Source organism: Crocodylus porosus, unplaced genomic scaffold (assembly GCF_001723895.1).
Source record: "Crocodylus porosus isolate Cpor-Errol unplaced genomic scaffold, CroPor_comp1, whole genome shotgun sequence".
Lineage (NCBI taxonomy): Eukaryota > Metazoa > Chordata > Crocodylia > Crocodylidae > Crocodylus > Crocodylus porosus.
In genome coordinates this window covers 95,640,234-95,662,026 of record NW_017728947.1, presented here as the reverse complement: position 1 = coordinate 95,662,026, position 21,793 = coordinate 95,640,234, and the positions used below count along the sequence as shown (strand labels likewise).

Sequence of the window (21,793 nt, the reverse complement as noted above, 5' to 3'; positions counted from 1 at the left end):
CTGATGAAGATGTTGAACAGTGCGGGCCCAAGGACTGAGCCCTGGGGGACCCCGCTGCCCACATCCCTTCAGGTCGAAAATGACCCGTCCACCACCACTCTCTGGCTACGGCCCTCCAGCCAACTAGTGACCCGTTTGACTGTGTAGGTGTCGATGCCAGTCCCCTAGTTTTTTTTTTTTAATGAGAATGGGGTGAGAGACCGTGTCGAAGGCTTTCATAAAGTCCAGAAAGACTACATCCACTGCTACCCCTGCGTCTAAGGATTTTGTGACCTGGTTGTCTGTGAAGGGAAGTTCATTACAATTCAGGTCAATCTTGATACTCTTATGTGCCATAGCATTACAGAGGTGGAACAGTGATACAGTAATTTTTGTTGGACTGAGATTGAGTCTCCACTGGGCAGGTAAGAGGCTACTGTTTCATATCCGGAGACAAGGTAGTTTCTGTTTTTGGATGGACTTGTTGAAGGTGGACAGGGCCAAGTCATCTGCATAGATATATGTTTTAGCTGTGGAGGGTGCAATGTCAGATATATAGATGTTAAAAAAGGTTGTGCAAGCACTGATCCTTGTGGCTCACTGTTACGCATACGCTTGTATCTGCTTCTATCTGCTCCACTGGTGGAGAGGATGAAGGATCTGTTTGATAGTGTATCCACCATTCTCTTATCTGGGATCAACTTGAATAGTTTGTACTCTAGTCTTTTCATCCAGATGATATCATATGCAGCCGTTAAATCATATGCAGCCCTCCTTTAGAAAGGCATCTTCAGTGTTTTGAATAAGCCTTACTACCTGGTCAGTAGTGCATCTGTTTTTGTGGAACCGTGCCTGCTGTGGTGGTAATTGTGGATAAGTGATGTCAGTTACTTAGGATCTGTTCAGAGCTGTCACCATCTTGTCTGGACTGAGTAGTTCAGTGCCTGTACCACACCTATGCTTGATCAGAATCCACCAACAAGGTGTTTCTGTGCTAAGTCCCCTGAGGGACTCAGTTTGGTAGATGTGCTTTGTACATAACTAGCATACAGGATTAAGCTTCATATGCAATACACTGGTGGTCACAGCTATCATTAAAAGCTGTAGATATTGGAGGGAGGAAATGCTCCCCTTTTATGTAGTTGCCTCGTGGTCAGAGCACTTGCATAAGATATGGGAGACCTGAGCTCAAGTTCCTCCCTGGGTAGACAGGGACGGAGCACCGCCACTTCCCCGGAGGAGGGCCAGGGCAGGGTGAGAGCAGCAGCACCCCTCTGCGGGGTGGGAGGCGGTGGTGCTCTGTCCCCACCCCCCCTGCTCTGTGTCCCGCCACACGTTACCCCCGCCCCTCCTCCTGCAGTCAGCCTTGTACTACCCCCCTCCCTGGCCGCTGGGGTACTTAGACTAAACAAGGTTGAAACTCCCTGGACTAGTAGTTAGGACGTTAGCTCAAGATTTGGGAGAGCTGGGTTCAAGTCCCGACTCTATCACCAGCTTCTTGTCTAATATTGGGCAAGCCACTTAAGACTAGAGCCACAGACAGACTTAGATGTCACATCATTTACTTTCAAGGCACCTGGCCCTAACGTGAACTGAACCTGCAGTCCCGATGCAAGGCCTGTGGAAAGTTAGGTGCCCCAATGTTGGTTTGACAACAGCCAGCTTGCTAAAGAGGGTCTGCCTAAGCTAACCAACAGTGAAGAGAGGGGTCTTTCTTAAACCCACCCCTTGCCAAAGTTTAGGGCCTAATTCAGGGATGTGTATAGGCACCCCTGGGATCCATCTGGGATTTCCCTCTCTGATCTTGACCTTTGTGTTCCACTCGCTCTTGGCTCTTGAGCTCTTTCTGCCCCACATCTCATCTGGTGTGTCCTGCTGCTTGATAACTCCTCATTCCTTCTTCACCTCTTATTCTCGTTTTCCTGCTGCTGGCAACTGCACTGTCCTTCCTGTTAAGCAGGCTTGTTATTTTGGTGCCAGCTTAAAACCAAGGAATCTCCATCCGTTGCTTCCCCCAGGTTGGTGCTGGTAAGCTGTCAGTTTTTTCTCTCCAAAATCTTGCCAGTGCTGCCGCCATGAATCTGGTTCTCCCTCACCTCTCATTACTGTCCTTTCTCTTCTAGCTTCCTTGGCTGTTGCTGCTAGAGGTCTGCAGAAGGTCTCTTAATGGCTCCTGGTGAAATCAGTAAGAGTTAGGCACCATCTTTTAACAAATCTGACCCTTTGTCTTTTACATGTCTGTACAGAACCTATTTCACAGTGGCCACTGTAGAAATAATTAAACACAGAATAAATGTGATGATGATTACTAAGCCTAAACTGAGAATTGTGTTTATTTTGGAAAGAAGTCCTCTCGAGTCAGACTCTGAGTAGTCAGGATGTATCTCCATCTTCGTGCAATTTTTATGGCTAAATTCTTGGCTGGTGTATTGGGTACAGCAGCAGAGACTTGAGATGAGTTTTAGCCATTCATCCCCAACAGCAAGTTTGGTTCTTAGTACATTTTTTGTGATCTAGCATACACTATGCATTATTTTGATCGCATTTGTCTTCAGAGCACTCAGCACACTAATGGCATTATAAAAATAATTCATTGTAGTAATCTGCTGTGTTTGACCAAATGGTTTGGAAAAATCTGTCTCTAATTTGTGGTGTACATTTCCTTTATATTCATCTTCCACATACATTTTCAGAGTGGATATAAGTATGGAAATACTTAGTATCTCATTAATGCTTGTAGCATGGTGAGGAAGAAGTTACCTTATGATTTTGCTGCCTCTAGTGAGAGACCTTTGATCTACTTGATTGCATTTAGAAAGCCATGTTCAGGATGTTGCATGGTAGGCTGATAATGAGGATTCTACTTGTAGTAATCAGCAGAGTTGTGTGTTAATATCTTGCAGGACATTTCCTGTGCTCTAGTCAAGAAGCACTTTGAGAAGGGGTTCAGCATCAAATATGGATTTATAGACACAGAGTCCTAATTTTGCTTTTAGATGCTGTGTGATTTAAAATCTATATTGTATTAAGGAGAGAAAAATTACATTTTTGAGGCCAGACATTGGAAGAATGATACAGCTACAGATGCCCATGACCTTTCATTAAAGACTGATTCTGCAGGGTTCCAACTGCATTTAGCAAACCTCCATCCACGCCTCTCAATTTAATATGAGGTGACAACTGGTAAACTAAATAGATCCATCACTTGCATTTCCCCTCCTTTATCATTTTATATTAAAGGAGCTGGTTGAGAACTGAAGACTAAAGTCCTTTCTTCAGCAACACGGCAGTCATAACCAGGGATCTCAGTTTTCTGTTTCCCATGGAAAAATGGAGAAAAATGTGGATTTCCCCCTTTACCCGAGGAAAATGTGGATTTCTCATTTTAATGGAGAAACTCATGGTCTTTGCAGTTTTGCAAAGAGCTCTCTGCAGGCTGGCAGAGTTCTAGCCTGGGAGGGAGCAGGAGGAGGGCAGGCAGGTAATGCATGGCCCCAGGGCCCCAGTGGGGAGTAGGATGGGGCTGTGGGCATCTTGTCCGGGGGGCGGGAAGGGCAGAGCTGCCTCCCCACTGCTGCACACACTCCTGGAGTGCAGGGGGACCCATGCCCCCAGACCTGTGCATGTGTTCGGGGTGAGGGCAGACTGCAGGCTTGGACTCCCTGCCTGGCTGCCCTCCCCCAGGGTCTCTGTAGCCCAGCAGGTGTGACCTGGCGCTGCAGGGCACAGCGGGGCTGCGTGGGGAAGATGCTTGCTGTTGTGAGCTCTGTGCTGCCCTGGCAAGGCGTCCCTTGTGCTGTGGCAGCAGCGGGGGTGGCCATGCGAGGTTATGTCCATCACTGCTACCATGCAGGCAGGTGATGCATTGCCAGGGCAGCGTAGAGCTTGCAGTGGCAAGCATCCTTCCCACATGGCTCTGCTGTTCTCTGCAGCGCTGGGTTGCACCTGCTGGGCTGTGGAGGCCCCAGGAGTGGGCAGCAAGACAGGAGCCTGAGCCCGCAGCAGGCAGCTTGTGTCCACCCCACTTGCATCTGGGGGGCACAGGTCTCCTTCCTGCCCTCCTGAGAGTGTGCGCAGCAGTGGGGAGCCAGCCCCACCCCACCCAAGCCCGCAGTAGGCAGACAGCAGGGTGGGGGAGCTGGGCTCTGCTCCACTGCAGCAGCTGCTCCAGAAGGAGGGGGCTGTGGACCTGGGTCCCTGGCCCCATAGCCCTGGCAGCTGAGGGATCCCTGCAGTGGGGCTGGGAGGGCAGGGGCTGTGAGTGGGGGACGAGGGCACGAGCAGGGCCAGGGGACTGTTGGGGGGAGTGAGGGGCCTTTCATTATAATCCCAGATTTCAGGATTTTTATCAGAGATTTTGAAATATTTTATCAGGGAAAACCAGGATCCGTGGTCATAACTAAGTCAGGAGTTAACTCTTTCTCTTATCCGCACATTGAGCTACCACCAGACCTTTTGGCATCAGGTGCCAGATGTGAGTGTAGTCTGATTTTCTAGTGCTGGTTCCTCCGTTACGTTTACCTCGCCAACAGAAACTAAAATGTGACTAGCAACTTGCTCACAAAAGCCACAGAGCAGCCCCCCGTGAGTAAATGGTTTTAGGTCACTACCTGCATGGCTTGGATATGACTCCAACCCCATCTTGACTTACTACCCTGTGTCCAACAGAATGGACTGTCCTGTTTTCTTATCATGTATCAATACTTTTAAAAATAAAAAAGGAATGAAGGCTCAAAACATTTGAGAAAGTGAAACACAGCAAACTGGCCATTGTTTAATCCTGTGGGAAATCATTAAGCTCTGTATTAGTATAAAAATGATAGGAATAGATGTTGTCTTTTTAATCTCACTAATGACCATAATGAGTCCCCATGTGCACTGTATGGGCACAGCATTCCTGTACTGGTGCTTCACACCACTGTGCTATCCTCATTTACTTTCACAGACCAACAGCATAATCATTCTTTGTTTTTCCTAAAGGATGTGAAGACTAAATATGAGTTTGTTAATAGATTCATTGTTGGTCTCTGAGTATTACAATGCAAATGTTTTAATAAGAATGACAGGAAGGATGTGTCTCCCTGAATGAGGATATTGTATCGCATATAATTCAAGACCAAGACCTTGAAAGAGAAAGCCCAACTCCCAGGTGCTTACCAAGTTCTCTGGATACTTTAGGAAAATAGCAATCTTTCATGCAATCCTTAACATGGGTAAGCTGGACTGTAGAAGGTGGAAATAGACTCTGCCAACATCAGGTTTGGACATCTGTTCATCTTAAGGCTGCCTTCACAGTTTTCCACATAGCTGAAGATGGGTACTCAATTCCCATTTGAAAATGTTGCCAAGAAACCAATAACCAAATGCCAACTGTTTCTTTCTTGCCAGATACCATGGTATGCTGGAATACTATCTTGTTTGGACTGTTCCATTTGCAGGGAAGGATAAGAACCTCTTTGACTTTGCCTATGTATGCACCAAAATTATACCACTACGAAGAGAATTGTTTCTTAAACTGATTTAATTGAACCTACCTGGACACATTTGCCTCAATTGATGTCTGGCTTGCAGGGCATGTCCAGACAAGCGCGCACATGCACTTAGCGGCACCACAAAATGCAGGCAGCACATGTGACAAGGTTCTCCATGCTACATATTTGCAGCGCGGCGCCAAAATTAGATGCTGGGAAATCCTGGTATCAAAAAAAAAAAAAAGTAAAAAAGCGGGGCAGCACAAGTAGCTGCAGTATGTGCTGCTTGAAACAGGAGCCTGGCTGCTCAGAGCTGTGCTGGCTGCTGGCCAGGCTCTGTGCACCTGGATCACCACCACTGTAGCCTTAAGAGGCTCTCACAACCCCAGGTAAGGCTGCTGGGGTCAGCCCAGTGTGGCCACAGCTCTCCCTACCCACCTGGGGCAATTTACGACACACCAGAGCGCATGTGCAGGGCCATTCCTCAGGGACAAGTGGCAGTGGCACAACTATGTGCCATTGCTGTTTGTCCCTGGGAAAACTCACATGCATGCTTGTCTGGATGCACCCATGTTGTAATAAACTATGTTGTGTTTAATGAAATGAGTTTTAAAACAGATTATTTTAAATTAAGCTCCTTTTGTGTGCAGGTGAGGCCTTTTGCCTTTCCAAGGATTCAGTGTGTGGGATGATAGTAGTTTTGATCTTTCTACGTATTTTCCTCCTCTCATTTAAAGCGCTCAGTTAAAGACACTGTGGCTAAGTACAGACAATAGACTTTTACTAGTATAAGTCATCAGAAACTGGCCTATACCTATAACAGAACAGAAGATCGGGATACAAAGCAGTCCATACCCATAACACAACAGAAGTTTGGTGCATAGACTGGATTAAAAATGGCAGAACCCGGTCAAAGATTTGCCCCCCGTCTTCCTCCCCACCAGTGTTCGCTACCAATCTTAAAGAAAACCTCGTAACTTAGATTGATTCCATCTCGGGCTTTATGAATGTCTGTACCTAGCCTTAGAGAAAGTGTTTTTTCCCTATCTTTTCCACAGGGCCCAACTCGTATGACTCCCGATCTTGCTTCTTCTCCTTCAGCAGGATATGTCCCTGTGGGTCAGAAACCTGAGGCTGTCGTGCATGCTATGAAGGTAGGTATGCGTCCAAGCCACACGCTAGGTGCACATACATAGTTGCACCATTAAGAATTTTCTTTAGTCATAGAATCAGAGCAATTGGAGAGGTTTAAATGCTGGTCAGACAGATGAATGCTGACTGACAGCTGTGTCACCTCAAGTAGCCGTCTATTTAGAATTTATGAGCGTGGCCAGTTACTGGAGGGACGTGCAGGGGAAGGGGGGCTTTCGAGGGAAGTTCATGGTGCTGCAGATGTGTTACTGTTTGACCTAATGTATCCTGGTGAATCTGCATTTCAAGGTATTGGATTAAGCAGTAGTGAAGGTGCCACATGAGAGTGACAGTGCTTTGCAGTTTTCCAAAGACAAAAAATACAGAGTTGTTTACATACGTAAAAACCAGGGCTACATACACACCTGGACACCCGAGTCATCAGTGGGAATTGAAACCAGGACCCTTCAGCAGAAAAAGTCGCAGAATCTCCACCATTTTGAGGGAAGGACAGCTATAAAGTCACTGAGACCAGCCATTAGATGGAGAAATACTTGCATATATTAGATAGACCATATAAAATCATGGCTATTTATGTCCCTTTGTATGCTGAACCATGGCTGCGTTTGAATTGGTTGGGAATTTGCCAGTGAATCAGTGTAATTGGAAAATATTGATTTGTTGAGCACAAAATGCTTTGTATGAAACATCAGAGGTTAGACATGCTTTCAGGAAAGGCAAAAGCAGGTTTCCAATGGAATTTTCCTATGGCTCCTGGTAGACTGTCCCAGGGGCCAGAGACCCTGCACTTCCAAGTTGCCTTAACAGCTAGAGACTTGGTGCTTTCAGCATCCACAGTCCCACAATACACCTGCCATGTAGACTGTACCAGGGCAATAAAACCAGACTTGGCAGGGTCAGGAACCAGTGACCCATAGTAGCTAAGGCACTTTGCTTTGTGTGTTTCTTCATCTCAGTTCTGAATGACATCAATAATTTTCATGGTTTTGAAGTGGGGCAAGTCTTCTGAAGTATTTTCAGCTTGCTTGTTTGTGTTGGCCCAGAGTTTCCAGCTCTAGGACAGACCCATCAGGTGGCAACAGTAAGACTGACAAGAATGTCAAGAATCCCAGCAGTGAAGCTGTCAGTGTAGCAGAGCTGCTGCAAGGGTCAGGCAGCATATCTGAGTTCAGAAACACTGCATGTCAGTATCTGAAACAAAAGTTGGAATTTCTGGTTTGTGGGAAATGTTGAATTGAGGTTTGGTTTCAGCCTGGTTTGGATCCCACCCAAATGTTAAAAAATTCTTGCAAACCAGAAATCCTACTAATCTGAGAACACCACCTAGATCACATCATTTTCTGTGGGTGAGACCAGATCAGCCAGCACCAAACCTCCCCAGGCCTTTAATGTTTGAGCCTGCAGTATAATTACTGGTATGACCTTCCAGATTGCACACTGCAGTTCCATTCTGCCCATGTAGGTTTCTCCTGTGGTTTCTGGCTGAGATTATTCTTTTTTTTTGTGTCCTTAATTGCTTTTGTGATGTCAAACAGTTGTTATGCTCCATTCTAAACTATGGCTGCATTTCAGATGTGGGTGAATTCATTCCTGTGTGTGTGTGTGTGTGTGTGTGTGTGTGTGTGCATGTGTGTGTGTGCACACACTTGTAGGAACAAAGTATACACATACTGTAGGCTAGATTCCCAGGTGGCCATTGCCTGTCTGTCGGTGCTGTGTAATCACTGATATCCCCTAGTACTGTCTGTGTGAAGGAGCATGAATATACATATTACAAGATTTATTCCAGGCCAGATCCTCATCTGATGTAATTCAGTGCACCTTCATTGAAATGGTATGTGCATGGATGTACTTGTGGGGGAGGGGTATGTTTCAATTCCCTATTGCATGTGTGTTGCAGAACCATACGACAGATTTAATATATTATGCCCCTTTTGACCTTGTTACTTGTTAACTACTCACTAATCCAGTTCCCTTAGCACTTTAATACTCCAAACCACCGAGCAATCTCAGATAGCAGTTTTAAAAATCAGTCTGCTGCATGCATGTTTCTTCCTTGTTCCCATAAATGTAGACTGTTCCCCACCTATAACCCAAAACCAAACAAAAGCCCCCAGTTAGATGGAATCCTGAAATACCTAGCACCCAAACTGAGCAAGGTTCTAAAGTCATAATATTTTTGTCCATAGAAAGCTGGCTACATGGCCAAGATGATGGAAGAGCCTTTAGTTATTTAGGAAGGGGAGCAGCTTGTCAGCAGAACCCCAGGAGATTTGGGCTTTGAATTTCTGGCATCTTATTTAGGGGTCATTTTGGGGGTTTTTATGCCTCTCCATAAGCATCCTGTAATTCGGCACATGGCAACAAAGGTGTTTTATCTTGTGTCTGTGCACATATGAACATTTAATAACCTGTAGGTTGTTCGTGGTTTTGATTGGATGCAAGTTCCTTTTAAAATTTTCTGATATATTTTCATTGTGCTTGATTGTGCCTAATACTCGGAGCAGAAAATGCTTGATGATTTCAATGGTTGTTTCTGTTAACAAGAATAAAACACACACATGCTAAGTCTTAACATCTCGTATCCAGGCTGTTTTCTTTGGAGTAGACTAAACCTGCTAAAGATGTTAATTGCATAGCAGAGCAGATTCCTGAAGCTTCCTGGGATTTGCTGTTTGGGCATCAAGAGCCTCTCCTACTCTTGAGCTAGGCTTTACAAGCCTCAGTGTAGACCATAGAATTAGCTGGACGAGGAGATATTAAGTGTAGGCTGCAGGTAAGAGGTCCTAAATAATACCGTTGTGGCCACACTGACCTAGGAACCTTTGGCTGTGTGGATCAGAGACCGCTCCATAGTAGAAGATACCAGTGGTTGTTTGGAATGTGTAATAACTGTCAGTGGTTGGAAAAAACTACAGTAGGATCATGGAAAAATAGGGTTTAGAAGATGGCTCTTTAGAAAGTCAGTTAGTCCAGCCACCTGCTGAAGGAAGGATTATTCCTGACTAAGCCATCCCAGGCAAATGTCTGTCTAATCTGCTCTTCAGAACTTGCAAGGATGGGGATTGCATGAATTCCCTAGGTCGCCTGTTTCAATGCTTGACCACCCTCAGAATCAGAAAGTTCCTCCTAATCTGTAATATAAATTTCTCCTGCTGAAGCTTGCAGCCACTGCACCTCATCTTGTCCCCTGTGGTCAAGGAGAAAAAACCCATCTCCATCCTCTCTGTAATCACCCCCTTCGTGTATTTGAAGACTTATCAAACCCCTTCTTCAGGCTGAAAAACCTTAGCTCGTTCAGCCTTTTTTCGTAAGTCTTGCCCCTTCATAAGTCCCAGACCCCTAATCATTTTTATTGTTCTCTGCTGGACTCTTTCCAATCTGCTCACATCCTTCTTGATGTGTGGGGTCCAAAACTGGGCACAATATTCCAGGTGAGGTCGCACCAGTGCAGAATAGAGTGGAAAAATTACTCTTTTGATTTGCAAGTGACCCTCTGGTTAATACAAGCTGTTGGCCTTTTTTGCAATAAGAGCACACTGTTGGCTCACAATGCCACAATCCTAAAGCTGAAGCTGAGCTCTAATTGATGGGAAAGAGGAAATGCCCCATCCAAACAGGGTATTCCACGGTTAGCTATTTTTCTCTGAATAGTACTGTTAAGAGACTCGAATGGTCATTAAGAGACTGGAATGGTCACTGTCCTATCTGGTGTGTAAATCATATATATGTACTAGGAGAATAAAAGCCTTCAGTGAAATGGGTGCCAGCTTGATCTTGCTGTTCATTCAAAGGCATGCCTGTGGAAGCAGCCTGCCAATTTTCTGAAGGGGGCATAGAGGTTAAGTAGCAACAAACCAGTTTGTAGGCCCTGGTTCTTGAGGCATCTGAAAGACAGCATACCATGTGTGACTGATTTACTTAAAACAGGAAAGCCAAATTCTTTTCAACCACTTATACTCGCATCAACTGAGAGCAGAATTTGTCCTTTAGGGAAAAGACCTGAGGGCATTTAGTCCGTCCACCTGCCAGAGCAACATGGGAATGCAGGGTAATGAACCACGTGCTTTGTGCAGTCCAATTATGAGATGCAAGCAGTGATGCCGACACCCTTTGACGTTATTCTACAATCAAATAGATCTCGCTGCTGGGGATTTTTTTTGCTGATGTTTGGCTTAAATACTTCTCTCTCTTAGTTTCATCCTATCCCATGATTCAGCATCTTTTGATTTATTTTTTTAATATATGTGAATGTTATAGGTGGATCAGCAGTCTTGTGGAACCCGTGAACTAAGTAAAAAAGGAGGGAGACATTATTACATCAAGAGCCCTGACAGGGATTGATGTGTGTAATATAGATAGATAGATAGATAGATATATTACAAATGTTCTATCTAGAACATATCTTTCTGGAAGTTATCTCCTCCGTTCGTAGAATCACAGGCAAATAGGATTGGAAGGGACCTCAGGAAGTCATCTAGTTCACCTGCCTCACTCAAGGCAGGATCATCCTTGTCTGAACTATTCCAGACTAATGTTTGTCTGGTCAGGACTTGTCCTGATAATCAGAGCTTTCAGATGGATTCCACAACCTCTCCAGGCAATGTATTCCTGTGCTTAACCTACCCCCTGATTGCCCTTATGAGGGGGATCCTTTTCCCAGCATGCCATTCTGGGAATGGCACTCTAAATACAGCAGAACCCAAGAATTGCTGCCCTACAATAGCAATCTGGTTACTGCTTGTTTCAGTTCAGTAAGACCTCTGATCGTCAGTTTATCATCCAAGTTTCCCTTTCCCATCCAAGACTTGGGTTTGGAAGCGTGCTCAAATCCTATACTGCTCTCAAATTTCTTGTGCTTATTTTGTTTCAGGTAAGTTAATAAAGGCTTGTCCTTCTCCCAAGGTGCTTTTATTAATTTGGAAAATGTCACATTCTCATGCATATGTTTACACTAATGTGATAAACAAATTGCTTCTCCCACCACAACTAACAGACCTTCTAGCACCTTAGGAAAACCTCTCAATATGTTAAATGACCTACTTTGTAAATGTGGGGGGGAGAGGATGAGTTCTGCAGCATGTCTGGAAGGTTAACAAATGTGGTGGACCAAATTCAACAGTTAATAGGGACCAACTTTATCAATGATTTGGATGGGGGAGTGAAAAGCTTGCTGGCCAAGTTCGTGGACAACACCAAGTTACGGGGCAATGTGGTCATGCCAGAAGATAGGTTGCAGATACAGGCAGACTGAGACAGGCTCGAGAGTTGGGACAGGCTCGAGAGTTGGGAACCAGATGAAGTTTAACACTTCCAAGTGTCAGGTGCTCCATCTGAGAACAAATAACCCTCAACATGCATGCAGGCTTGGTGGTGACAGCTTGACTTGAACCATGGCCAAAAGGGACCTAAGAGTAATGATTGACCATTGCATGAATATGAGCTATCAGTGCGAGGTGGTGGTCAGCAGGGCAAACAACATGCTGGCATGCATCAACTGATGCATCTCTTGTAAAACTAAGGAGGTGATACTCCTGCTCCACTCAGCACTGGTGAGACCACAGTTGGAGTATTGCATCCAGTTCTGGGTGCCGCACTTCAATAAGGACGTGGAAAAACTTGAAACGGTCCAGAAAAAAGCCACCCATATGATAAGGGCCTTGCAAGGCAAGCCACACGAGGAAAGGCTGATGGACCTGGGGCTCTTTATCATAAAGAAAAGAAGGTTGAGAGGGGACTTGGTAGCAGCTTACCGCTGTATCAGAGGACTGCATCAGGAGCTTGGTGAACAACTGTTCACCAGGGCACCCCTGGGGAAGATCAGGACCAATGGATACAAACTTCTGGAAGACCGCTTCAGGCATAATACCAGTTCACAGTTGGGTTGTCCAGACTGTGGAATAAACTCCCTCCAGAAGAAGTGCGGTCACCTACCCTGGAGATTTTCAAGAGGAGACTGGACAGTTTGCCTCGTTGGGGTCACCTAACCCCAGCTGTCTTCCTGCCTACAGCGGGGGGTCTGGACCCGATGATCTGAGGTCCCTTTCAGCCCCTAACAATCTGTGATCTATGAAACTGGCTACTCCTTCCCCTGTTGATGATAAGGCAGCTCCAGCCTGATTATGTGCCAGTCACAAATGTGACAGTATTACAGAGGGTCAAGGGGAGAGATGGTCTTTTGAGGAAATGAGTCCCAGAGTCATTTGGAACCTTAAACGTCTGATAGTACTACCCCATTAAAACACACCTGCATTTAAAGCAAAGAAATAAGGTCTACAGCCCCTCCAGAGCTTTTGAGCTTAGACGCAGGGTTTTATTTTAAATTGGAATAGTAAAAAATATCGTTAATTTTGTTTTCCTTTGAGACTCTTGTGCCTGCAAAATGGATGACTGACAGAAGCAGCAAAGACTAGATTCTACGTGAACTATAATTAATCTAACCCAGCGTTGCCCCTGGACACTTACCCTGTAGATGCAGCCGGCATTCAGCTTACTGCAAGCTGTTTCTGGTGCTCTGCTTTGGGGTTGGCTAATGCAGGCTGTTGCTTTCACAGCTGAGCGATGGATTCTACACAAGCTTGCTCAAAGTGCAAGTCCAGCTGGGTCAATAATTAATTATTTCCCTTTTAAGACAAAAATAGACATTTTCTCTGTCAGCACGTAAGTGTCTCTCACATGCTCCCTGACTAAAGATGTGGATAATTTAGGTTAAGTTGAGGTTTGAGCTCAAATTCCATTGGTTCCAGATATGCTGGTTAAATTATTGGTTGGTACATTTTTAAAAGTAGGTTAAGAGCCCGAGGAGAATGACCTATTTTTGTAACGGAAACATTTAGCATACAGCAGGATTGCTGCACTGGAGCAGACCCATGACTAATCTAGTTAGTATCCCCTTGCTGACAGCAGTTAATGCTGAATACTTCACTCAAGTGAAATCCATCCTGTAATGCATCTAGTTATGCAGTTCACTTGTATGCTAACACGCCTGCATGTACAACTCTTCCTACAGTCACATGTGTGCGTTTGCATAATGGTCCATGTGGTGAGGTTTGAAGATCTCATTCCCATGAGGCTGAGATGGCCACCTCAGTCTCGTGGGCGGTGAAGCCATGCGTGATGGAGTGAATCCCAAACGCATCAGCAAGATCTCACTTCAGCCCCACCCCAGGTTGTATGACTTGCTGTATATTTAACAAGAGAAGCTATTTAAATATGTTTAGAAGGCGTTTAAAATGTCTGTGCGTGCTACTTTGTGTTGTCTTTTTCCATCTAAAAAGGCAGGCTGCCTTAACACTATTAGCCTACCCATCTGGGTCCCAAGAGGAGAGAGAGAAGGAAAAAACCCAGACCTATGCATTAACTAAAGATCAGTTTATGTTGTAAGGTGACCTGATTTGACAACAGCTGTCAGCTTTTAATCCAGTCATTTAAGAAAGTCAGTCAGAAGTAAGCTTGGCTACTGTGCTGGTCCCCACAGGAATGAGCCTATTTTTGTGCTACGATAGTCCCATACTCCTATGTTTAAAATATTTTTCTCCCCCTTGTTGCTTTGCTAACAGCCCAAGAAGGTGACTGACTTGGACCCCACCCCAGCAAACATTTACACACATAAATAACTTGGTGCATATGAGAAGTCCCATTGAGACTCACGGACTAATTTACCATTACAACAATTAACCTAACCATAGGAAAAGCCGGACCCTATATGAGGAGCTTTTGCCCTAGGGCTCAATAGTTTTTATGCACAGTAGACTAATTTCATTAGGGTACAGTTAAATTGGTACAACTCCAAGTGCTGATGTAGTTATGCACTGGTACAACACAGCTGTATACTGGGATTTCTCTACGTTTACCAGAATGTATGGTATGGGACTAAGCATCTTTCCCTGCTGGAATGGCATCTGAGATGAAGGACTGTACCATTCAGCCTAGTTTCAAGCCGATATAGTTGTTAAAATGGACAGAAACTGTCTGAATCCAGTTCAGGCTTAACTTCTGATAGTATGAAGGAAGAGTGCTGTGCTTGGGTAGAGCTGAACTGCAGTGAGTGCATCTCCAGCAGCAGCAGCAGCTTACAGCTTTGGGGGTTAAACACAGTGTTGGAAGATTATTCCTGTTACAGAGGTTATGTGGTGTAGCTGGGAACTGAGTCAGTGTCTCCCAACACAGTGTCTAGACAACCATCCCTTCATCCCAGGGCGGGTCTGTATCAGCACCGTGAAGAGTGCTCACAGTGAAAGGCACTGTACCCACTCTGTGCACATTAGAGGGGCAGAATATAAGGGTGGGCACACACCCAGGCCATACTAAGTTGGCCATGTGGCTCTTGGTTGGGGAGGTGGAGTACATGGAGCAGGCCCAGTGCGTCTCACTGGGCTGGTACAGACAGACTTTTATAGTCAGTAATTGCAGGTAGTTTTAAAGATTTCATTTAGGAAACTGCTAATTTTTTCAGCTAAAGGGGGTTAATTTGGTTGTGTTCTAAGATCGTAGAACTTGCAGCTGAAATTGCAAACTAATGCTTTACAGAGGGGAACTTCCAGCTTTCCAGTGGCAATTAAAGATCCTTTTTCCCCACCCCCTTCCTAATGGTTAATGAGGTATTGAACTTTAAACCCGTTGCTAGCTCAAAATGAAACATTGCTTGCCTTGCTCCTCTGACCAGTATCATTTGAATAGAAGAGCTACTTTTCTGTGAGAGAGGGGAAAGGAAAAAAATATTTTTGTGGTAGTTTTCTTGATGATGATGACTGATCAGAAGTTAGAGTTAGGTGTATTTCCAGTGGCAATGAAACGACGGGCAGAGTGCAGGTGAAAAATGCTGGACAAAACAAGTGATCCAAAGGTTCCTCAATTTACCACTTGGAGCCTAGTGTGTGTGGTGTGAAGTGACAGGATTCCCCGGCAGACAGGTTGGGGATGGAGATTCCTCTCCCCTCCCTTAGGTAATAGTCTATAAGCACTGAAGTATGGGGAGGAACAGGCTTTATAAGCGTAAATCCTGATAGTGAAATTCCAAGAGACTTGATTTGATCTTTGAGAAGTATAATACTTTTGCAATATGTTTGTCTATAGGTCCTTGAAGTCCATGAAAATTTGGACAGGCAAATGCAAGATAACTATGAAGAAGACCTGAGTGAAAAGGAGAAAGCAATTGTTCGTGAAATGTGCAATGTAATACCTCTCTCCATATTTGTAGCATTTTCTGTAGCATTGTTTTGGTTCCATTGTTTTGTAATCCCTACCTTGTAGCCTCTGTTCTGTGTGCGAGTCCTGTTCGCTTGTTTTGTTTGAAACCCACGGAGAAATTCAGTCATAAGAGGAATAAATAGAGGCTCTGCTAACTTCCTCTGTGGGCAGGAGCCACATATCAAATACTAACACTTGATTTGATGCACTTGGCAACTTTTGACTAGAAGAAGCATATGGTTGAGCGCTCTTAAAAGATGCAGACACCACCAGCCTCTCAACCTGTGTGCAGGAGTTGCTTGTCCCATTGTTCACCTGTCTAGAAGACTTCAGTTCTCAGCCTTTTGCACTGACTCCGATTTGGAAGAACTCTTGCTGTCCCTGGCCTGAGATCAGGACTCGCTCCTTGTGCTGCAAAATAACCTGCAATGTTGTAAAAATGTAGTCATTCAAACAGAATGATGCTGAATCCCGAACCACTCTGGTGTTAGAATTAGAAGCCTCTTATTTGAAACTCTTTGACACACAATTACATGTGGTTTTATTTTGTTGGCACCATTAGTGTTTGGCTTAGCAGCCACATTGTAAACTGAGGTTGCCACATAATGTAAACTGAGCACTAGATGCCAGAACATTGCTGTGTCTGAGGTGCATTTACTTGCTGCTGCTGCTGCTCTATTACCTTGAACTCCAGACATAATTATTTAATAAGAAAAATGACTTGGGTATACATAGCCGATGAACAGTGAGCTCTGAACTGCTGCGAAAATATTGCCCAATCTGAGTTGCATGCTTCTGAGAGTTTTTTTTGCTCCACAATAGCAGACTTTCCAGAGCAAGGGTGAGGACTCTTGGATCCTTCTTTTTGAAATCTATATTGCAGGTCAGAGCATTACTAGGACTTCTGGGTGCATCCATATTGCAGAGAAGAGGCAAATTTTTCCTTAAATTTTTCTCGGTTGCAGTGGGGTGTTTTAAAGCCCTGAAATGGAAGAACATTGCTGGAAAGCTCAATGTCTTATTTTCATGACAGCATCCTTACAAATATGCCATTAGGCAGTTAGCACAGAAGCAAACAGCTTGCTCGCTGGGTATTCTTGCTTTACCCTATGCAGAGGCAAATAAAAAATTATTTCTAGCCTGTCCTGAAAAGGGTGAAAAGGATCATTTCTAGTTCCTCCATATACACATGCTATAGTTAATCCCCCGCTGCAGGACATGAGGACCTTCCATTTTAGATATTTAGAGTTGTAGGTAAATTCCAATATTGAATAAAAAAAGTGGTCCTGGTTTTTTAAAATTGATATTTTTTTAATGCCAGTTTCTCCCAGCAACAGTGCAGGAGGCATGCCAGCTTTGCAATCCTACATCTCACAAAAGTCCATGATTTATGGGTTGATTTTTTTTTATTATTATTTTTTTAATTTAAAGGAGATTTTGTTTATCTAAACTCAGAGACTTTTTGATTGACATTTGACAGGGTTCATAGAAACGTTACTGCATCCTTTCCTACCCGTTTGGCCCCCCAATGGTCCTTTTCTGTGTTAACAGATTATAAAATCTGCTTTTAAAGGACACGGCACATAAATAACATAAAACCATTGAATATGGTTTTTTGGAATAATTTCTCTTAAAGGAACATCATTTTGTTAGTGTGCCAGTGCTGGCTGAGCACTGAATTTGGCTTCTGAGCCTAATTTATTAGTTTGGTATGATTACCTAAGGCAAAACTAGATCTAATTTTAAGACTGACTAATTAGATAAACTCTGGAAAAGCTGTGCACAGTAATTTGATGCGTAGGTGCCATCTAATGGCTGTGTTTAGAATTACAGCAGAGTTTTAAGAACTACACTTTAACATAAATACTGTTGCTCATCAACTACAATCCATTTCCCTCCCTCCCTCTTCTCCTGTCTTTCAGGTTGTCTGGCGAAAGCTGGGTGATGCAGCCAGTTCCAAACCATCCATCCGGCAGCACCTTTCTGGAAACCAATTCAAGGGTCCGTTGTAGGAACATTGAATTGAGTACTGGGAGCCACTCTGTAAAGAACGAGAGTTGATTTGTTTCTAGCTGCCAGTTTTTGGGGGTGTTTTTTTTGGTAACTGTCTATATTGTAAATATGGCAGCTAATGGCCTAGTCTGCAGGCTTGGGCACTCTGGAACCTGCATTTAAATGGGTCAACCAGACTTGTGTCATTTGTATTGTAGTGCGAATCTGCTTTGTTGTATGGTCTGTATGTAGAATTACGTAACACGAGAGAATTTGTAGGAGGAAAAAATGAAACCTTAACCTGTGGCGATGTTACAGTTTGTATCGCTTGTGTCCACCTGCTTGTTAATCGATTCATACCTAGGCTGGCAGCTTTCAGCCTCCCGAGGAAAGAGCAGTCTGAATCCGTTGGCTTCTTGGCCTGCCGGTTCTTGAGCTACTAACGCTGCTTCACGATCCTTACTTTTGGCGGGGGGGACATGCAGCTGTTCTCAGGAGATGCCATAGGAAATACTTTTGTGGAGCAAGAATACAGTGAGAAAGCACCTTGTACGTTGAACTCTGTTGACCATGACAAGTAAGTAGCGGACACGAAGAATAACCCGAGGAGGCTCCATTTCAGCTGCCTAATGAACTGCTCTTTGTGGAATAAATGACACTTAAGATTTTTGTAGTCATAATGTGAATAACTTTCAGTCCTTTAGCCACACACACCAGTATTCAGTATAAAAATGGTAACACTGTTCCTATAAAGCTTTTGCTGTAAAACACTTTAACCGAGAAGAGTTTCCTCAGCAACGTATATGGCGCACAGTATCTGTGAAGGAAGTTCATCTGTTGGAGCCCGGTGTTTCAATAAGTAGCTTGCTGAAAAGAGCGTTTTAATGGGCTTGTTGAAGTTCCCAATTAAATTGGTTACTTTGCAATGTAACCAAAGCAACAATCTTTCAAAGCTAAATAAAAACTATGTAAACACAGGCTGCCAGATAAGACTGCTGCTGCCATTTAAGCTTTATTTTTGTTAATGAACCAAAATGCGTGGGTTTTTCTCTTTCAAGCTGCTGTATATAACACAATATATTTCATCCTTTTTTATTGTGGAGTAGCTGCTTGCACAGCCATAGTAAGTCTTCCCCACCCTCCCCCACCTTCCCTTTCTTTCATCTTGTCACCCCATCTGGTCCTGTATTTCTTTGACTGTTCCTTCCCTTTCCCCCCAGATTGTTCACAGGAAACTGGGCTTGGTTTTTAACCCACCATTGTAATATATGTTTAAAGGGAGATGCCTGTAAGCTTAATGGCACCTCTTCAAAAATTGCATTGGTTTGAAACTTTCATAACTTCCAGTTGTGTCACTTTCCCTCTAGAAGAATTGGTCACAATTGCCTAAAACGCAGTTGAATTAGCTGGAAAGGTTATTGCTGGTAGAGGCATCTGTTTGTATTAGCTGTGAGTTCTGGACAAGGGTTTGCCTCTTACTATGAAGCACCTATCCAAAAGTAGGGAGGGAGCCAGTTCTGCACGTTGTCAAAAAGGTGTATATCCCGTTGTCTCTAATGAGACCACTCGCTTGAGTAAGGACTTTGCAGGATTGGGTTCTAGATTGGTAAGCAAGAAGGAAGATGGACAAAATAAACATTAACTGATTAATGTAAAAAAAAACCCTTGTTTATTCGGGACAGAAGTCTAACTGGGGACAAGAAATGAAGAACGAGAGAGGAGTGATTGATTAAAAAACAAAACAAAACAACCCAACCAGCTGATCGTTGATTCAGGATGGTTCACTTCTTGCTAAAGGCTGTCAGGTGCTATTGTGTTGACCAGTGCAACTCTACAGTAGCTTTATGCATTCAGTGTAGCCTAGAAAAAAATATCTTCAAAGATGGCATTCTGCTTACTTTTAAATATTTGACATCTTTAAAGGATTCCAGCTTTCTCCTCTTTGACTTCTTTATTTTGCCCCATTTTCATCATGTGTCTGTCTATACTATCCATTTGTGACTTTTCTTCATTGTCCTGAATTTTTCTAATATGAAGGGGTGATGCAGAAATATGGCTTGCTCCTTACAGAATAAGAGAGCAAGGGAAGGTTTAATTTTTCCTGTGAGCCATCAAATGTAAATAGGACTGCTTTAGTCCATCTATTTGAATAACCATTTTAATTAGCAGTATCCAGCCCTGAGGATTAGGCAGTTTTCAAGGCTTTTGGGGCAGAATTGACTGACTTTAGTGAACTGCAGCTAAAGCAGGGCATTGGCAATAGGCTTTGTAGATTTAATTGTACTGATGAAGTGTTTGCTGTTTTAGGAGTATAATAGATTAGCACATAAGCATTTAGTGATTCCCTCTCAATAAAACTATGAGCTACACTAGCCAGCTTACTAGTTTCACTAGCTATGAAGTATTCACCCACATTTTTCTTTAATCAGATTTTTCTCTCAAAATCCTTTTGGTAGCTTCAGGATGTTCTGGTTCTACTTGCAGATTACAAACTCAAAATGCAGGGGAAGCAGCACTATATTTGAGGCCCGTTTGTTCTGTAAATCTTTGGAGAGCTGCCTTCCAAGGCAGTCAGTATTTTAATCAGACAACTGAAAGCTCCTTTATACTATTATGGTAAGAGTATATTTTGTAGTCTCCACTCCTCCAAAAAAAAATGTCCTGCCCAGGCATATGCATCAAAGGTCTGGGTGGCCCTCATGCATACACCATGATCCAGGAGGAACAGCAGTTGCCACCACGTTGTGTAGAATTCTGTTTGACAGCCTACCCCCCAAATATAAGACGTGCATTGTGGATTTTACAAACATCCATGAAGTCTAGTGCTGTATGTTTTCTTTCTTTTTTTGAAGCTTGCTACTCATCACATTAGCTCTGTTTGAGCTAAAAGTGTCTTCCGGGTGGTGGAGGGGAAATGACACTCAATGACTTTACAGGATGACTTGGGTGCTAAATTTTCAGTTGTCTAAAAGTGTTTTATATGCACATTCAATTCACTTAACTATGCTCCAAGTCTGCAGTGAAACTACCTGAGAAGCTTTGTATAATATGTTGGAGGGAAAGTTCCCTTGAAATAGTGGCCATTAAATTGATATGCTTGGGGCTACTAGCTTTGTCTCCATACTCAGTCTTGAGGTCCAAATTCCTGCAGCTCTGCGACAAGCAAAGCTCCCACAGACTTCAAATGGAGTTTTGCCTGCCTTAGGAAGGTGGAAGCGGGACCATAAGTTCTTTGAGAGACTGAAGCAAACAGCATTTCCATGCAAACTTTTGCAATGCTGTGGTATAACCCATGTCAGGTGGCTCTTTGCACCTTTAATAAGACTGCTGAGCACAACCTTGTTTAAAAATGGCACATTTTTATCCAAATATTATTAGCTATAAATCAGTGTTAAAGTGACCTTTTATCTTTTTAGAAACTGGGGGGAAAAAGTACTACTGATCTTTTTCAAACAAAGTGCATGACTGTAAAGTGATAAAATTGTATATTTTTCATAATGTGGGAAAAGTCTATTTGTGCTGCTCTTGAAATCAGTTTGAAGTTATGATTTCTGTTAAACCTGTGATCTTTACAGCCCTGCTATATTTTCTGTATATGATTTACAAAAAGAGAGAACTGGAGAAAATTAGCACCTGCTGTTGTGTACATAGCAAAAATCTTTAGACTTTAGCACGCATTTATACCTTTTATTGAACCACTTTGGCTTTTTTGGGGGAGGAAAAAATAGTACAGATTTTTTTGATAATGTGTGTAAAACATTCATTTGAAATATTTTAGTAAAAATGAAGTAAGAGATTGTGATAGTGTATACTTTCAGTTGAATAAAATAAAGTACATTCTTTGTAAAATATGAGTCTAAATATTGGTAGAACACTGCTGTTTTTTCTTAAAGTGGGTTGTGAATATCAGCTGTAGAGCACCAACCCGTACTGCTGCAACAGAACATGCTGCCACAATACAAGCAGGAATACCACTCTTAAGGAAATGGTTTGCGCGGAGATGATTTGAG

General features: G+C 43.5%; 1 protein-coding gene and 1 long non-coding RNA gene across 5 annotated transcripts in view; one reads left to right on the top strand and one right to left on the bottom strand.

Annotated features, from left to right (window-relative positions):
• The window catches only part of LOC109321744, an 18,174-nt gene extending 3,939 nt beyond the window's left edge, over positions 1 to 14,235 (bottom strand). Inside the window, exon 1 of one of the 2 annotated variants that reach the window (XR_002104159.1) lies at positions 13,068 to 14,235. This is a non-coding gene — a long non-coding RNA (uncharacterized LOC109321744). Of the gene's footprint in view, positions 1 to 6,981; positions 7,983 to 13,067 lie in introns of those variants that run through there. The other variant, XR_002104160.1, reaches the window with a different exon arrangement.
• The window catches only part of CCDC85C (coiled-coil domain containing 85C), a 180,034-nt gene extending 158,531 nt beyond the window's left edge, over positions 1 to 21,503 (top strand). For 2 of the 3 annotated variants that reach the window (XM_019552493.1, XM_019552492.1), the window contains 3 exons: positions 6,509 to 6,604; positions 15,678 to 15,776; positions 17,714 to 21,503. In XM_019552493.1, coding sequence (XP_019408038.1) covers positions 6,509 to 6,604; positions 15,678 to 15,776; positions 17,714 to 17,803 — 285 coding nt within the window. In that variant the 3' untranslated portion in view covers positions 17,804 to 21,503. The remainder of the gene's footprint in view (positions 1 to 6,508; positions 6,605 to 15,677; positions 15,777 to 17,713) is intronic. The other variant, XM_019552494.1, reaches the window with a different exon arrangement.
• The last annotated feature ends 290 nt before the right edge of the window (positions 21,504 to 21,793 follow it).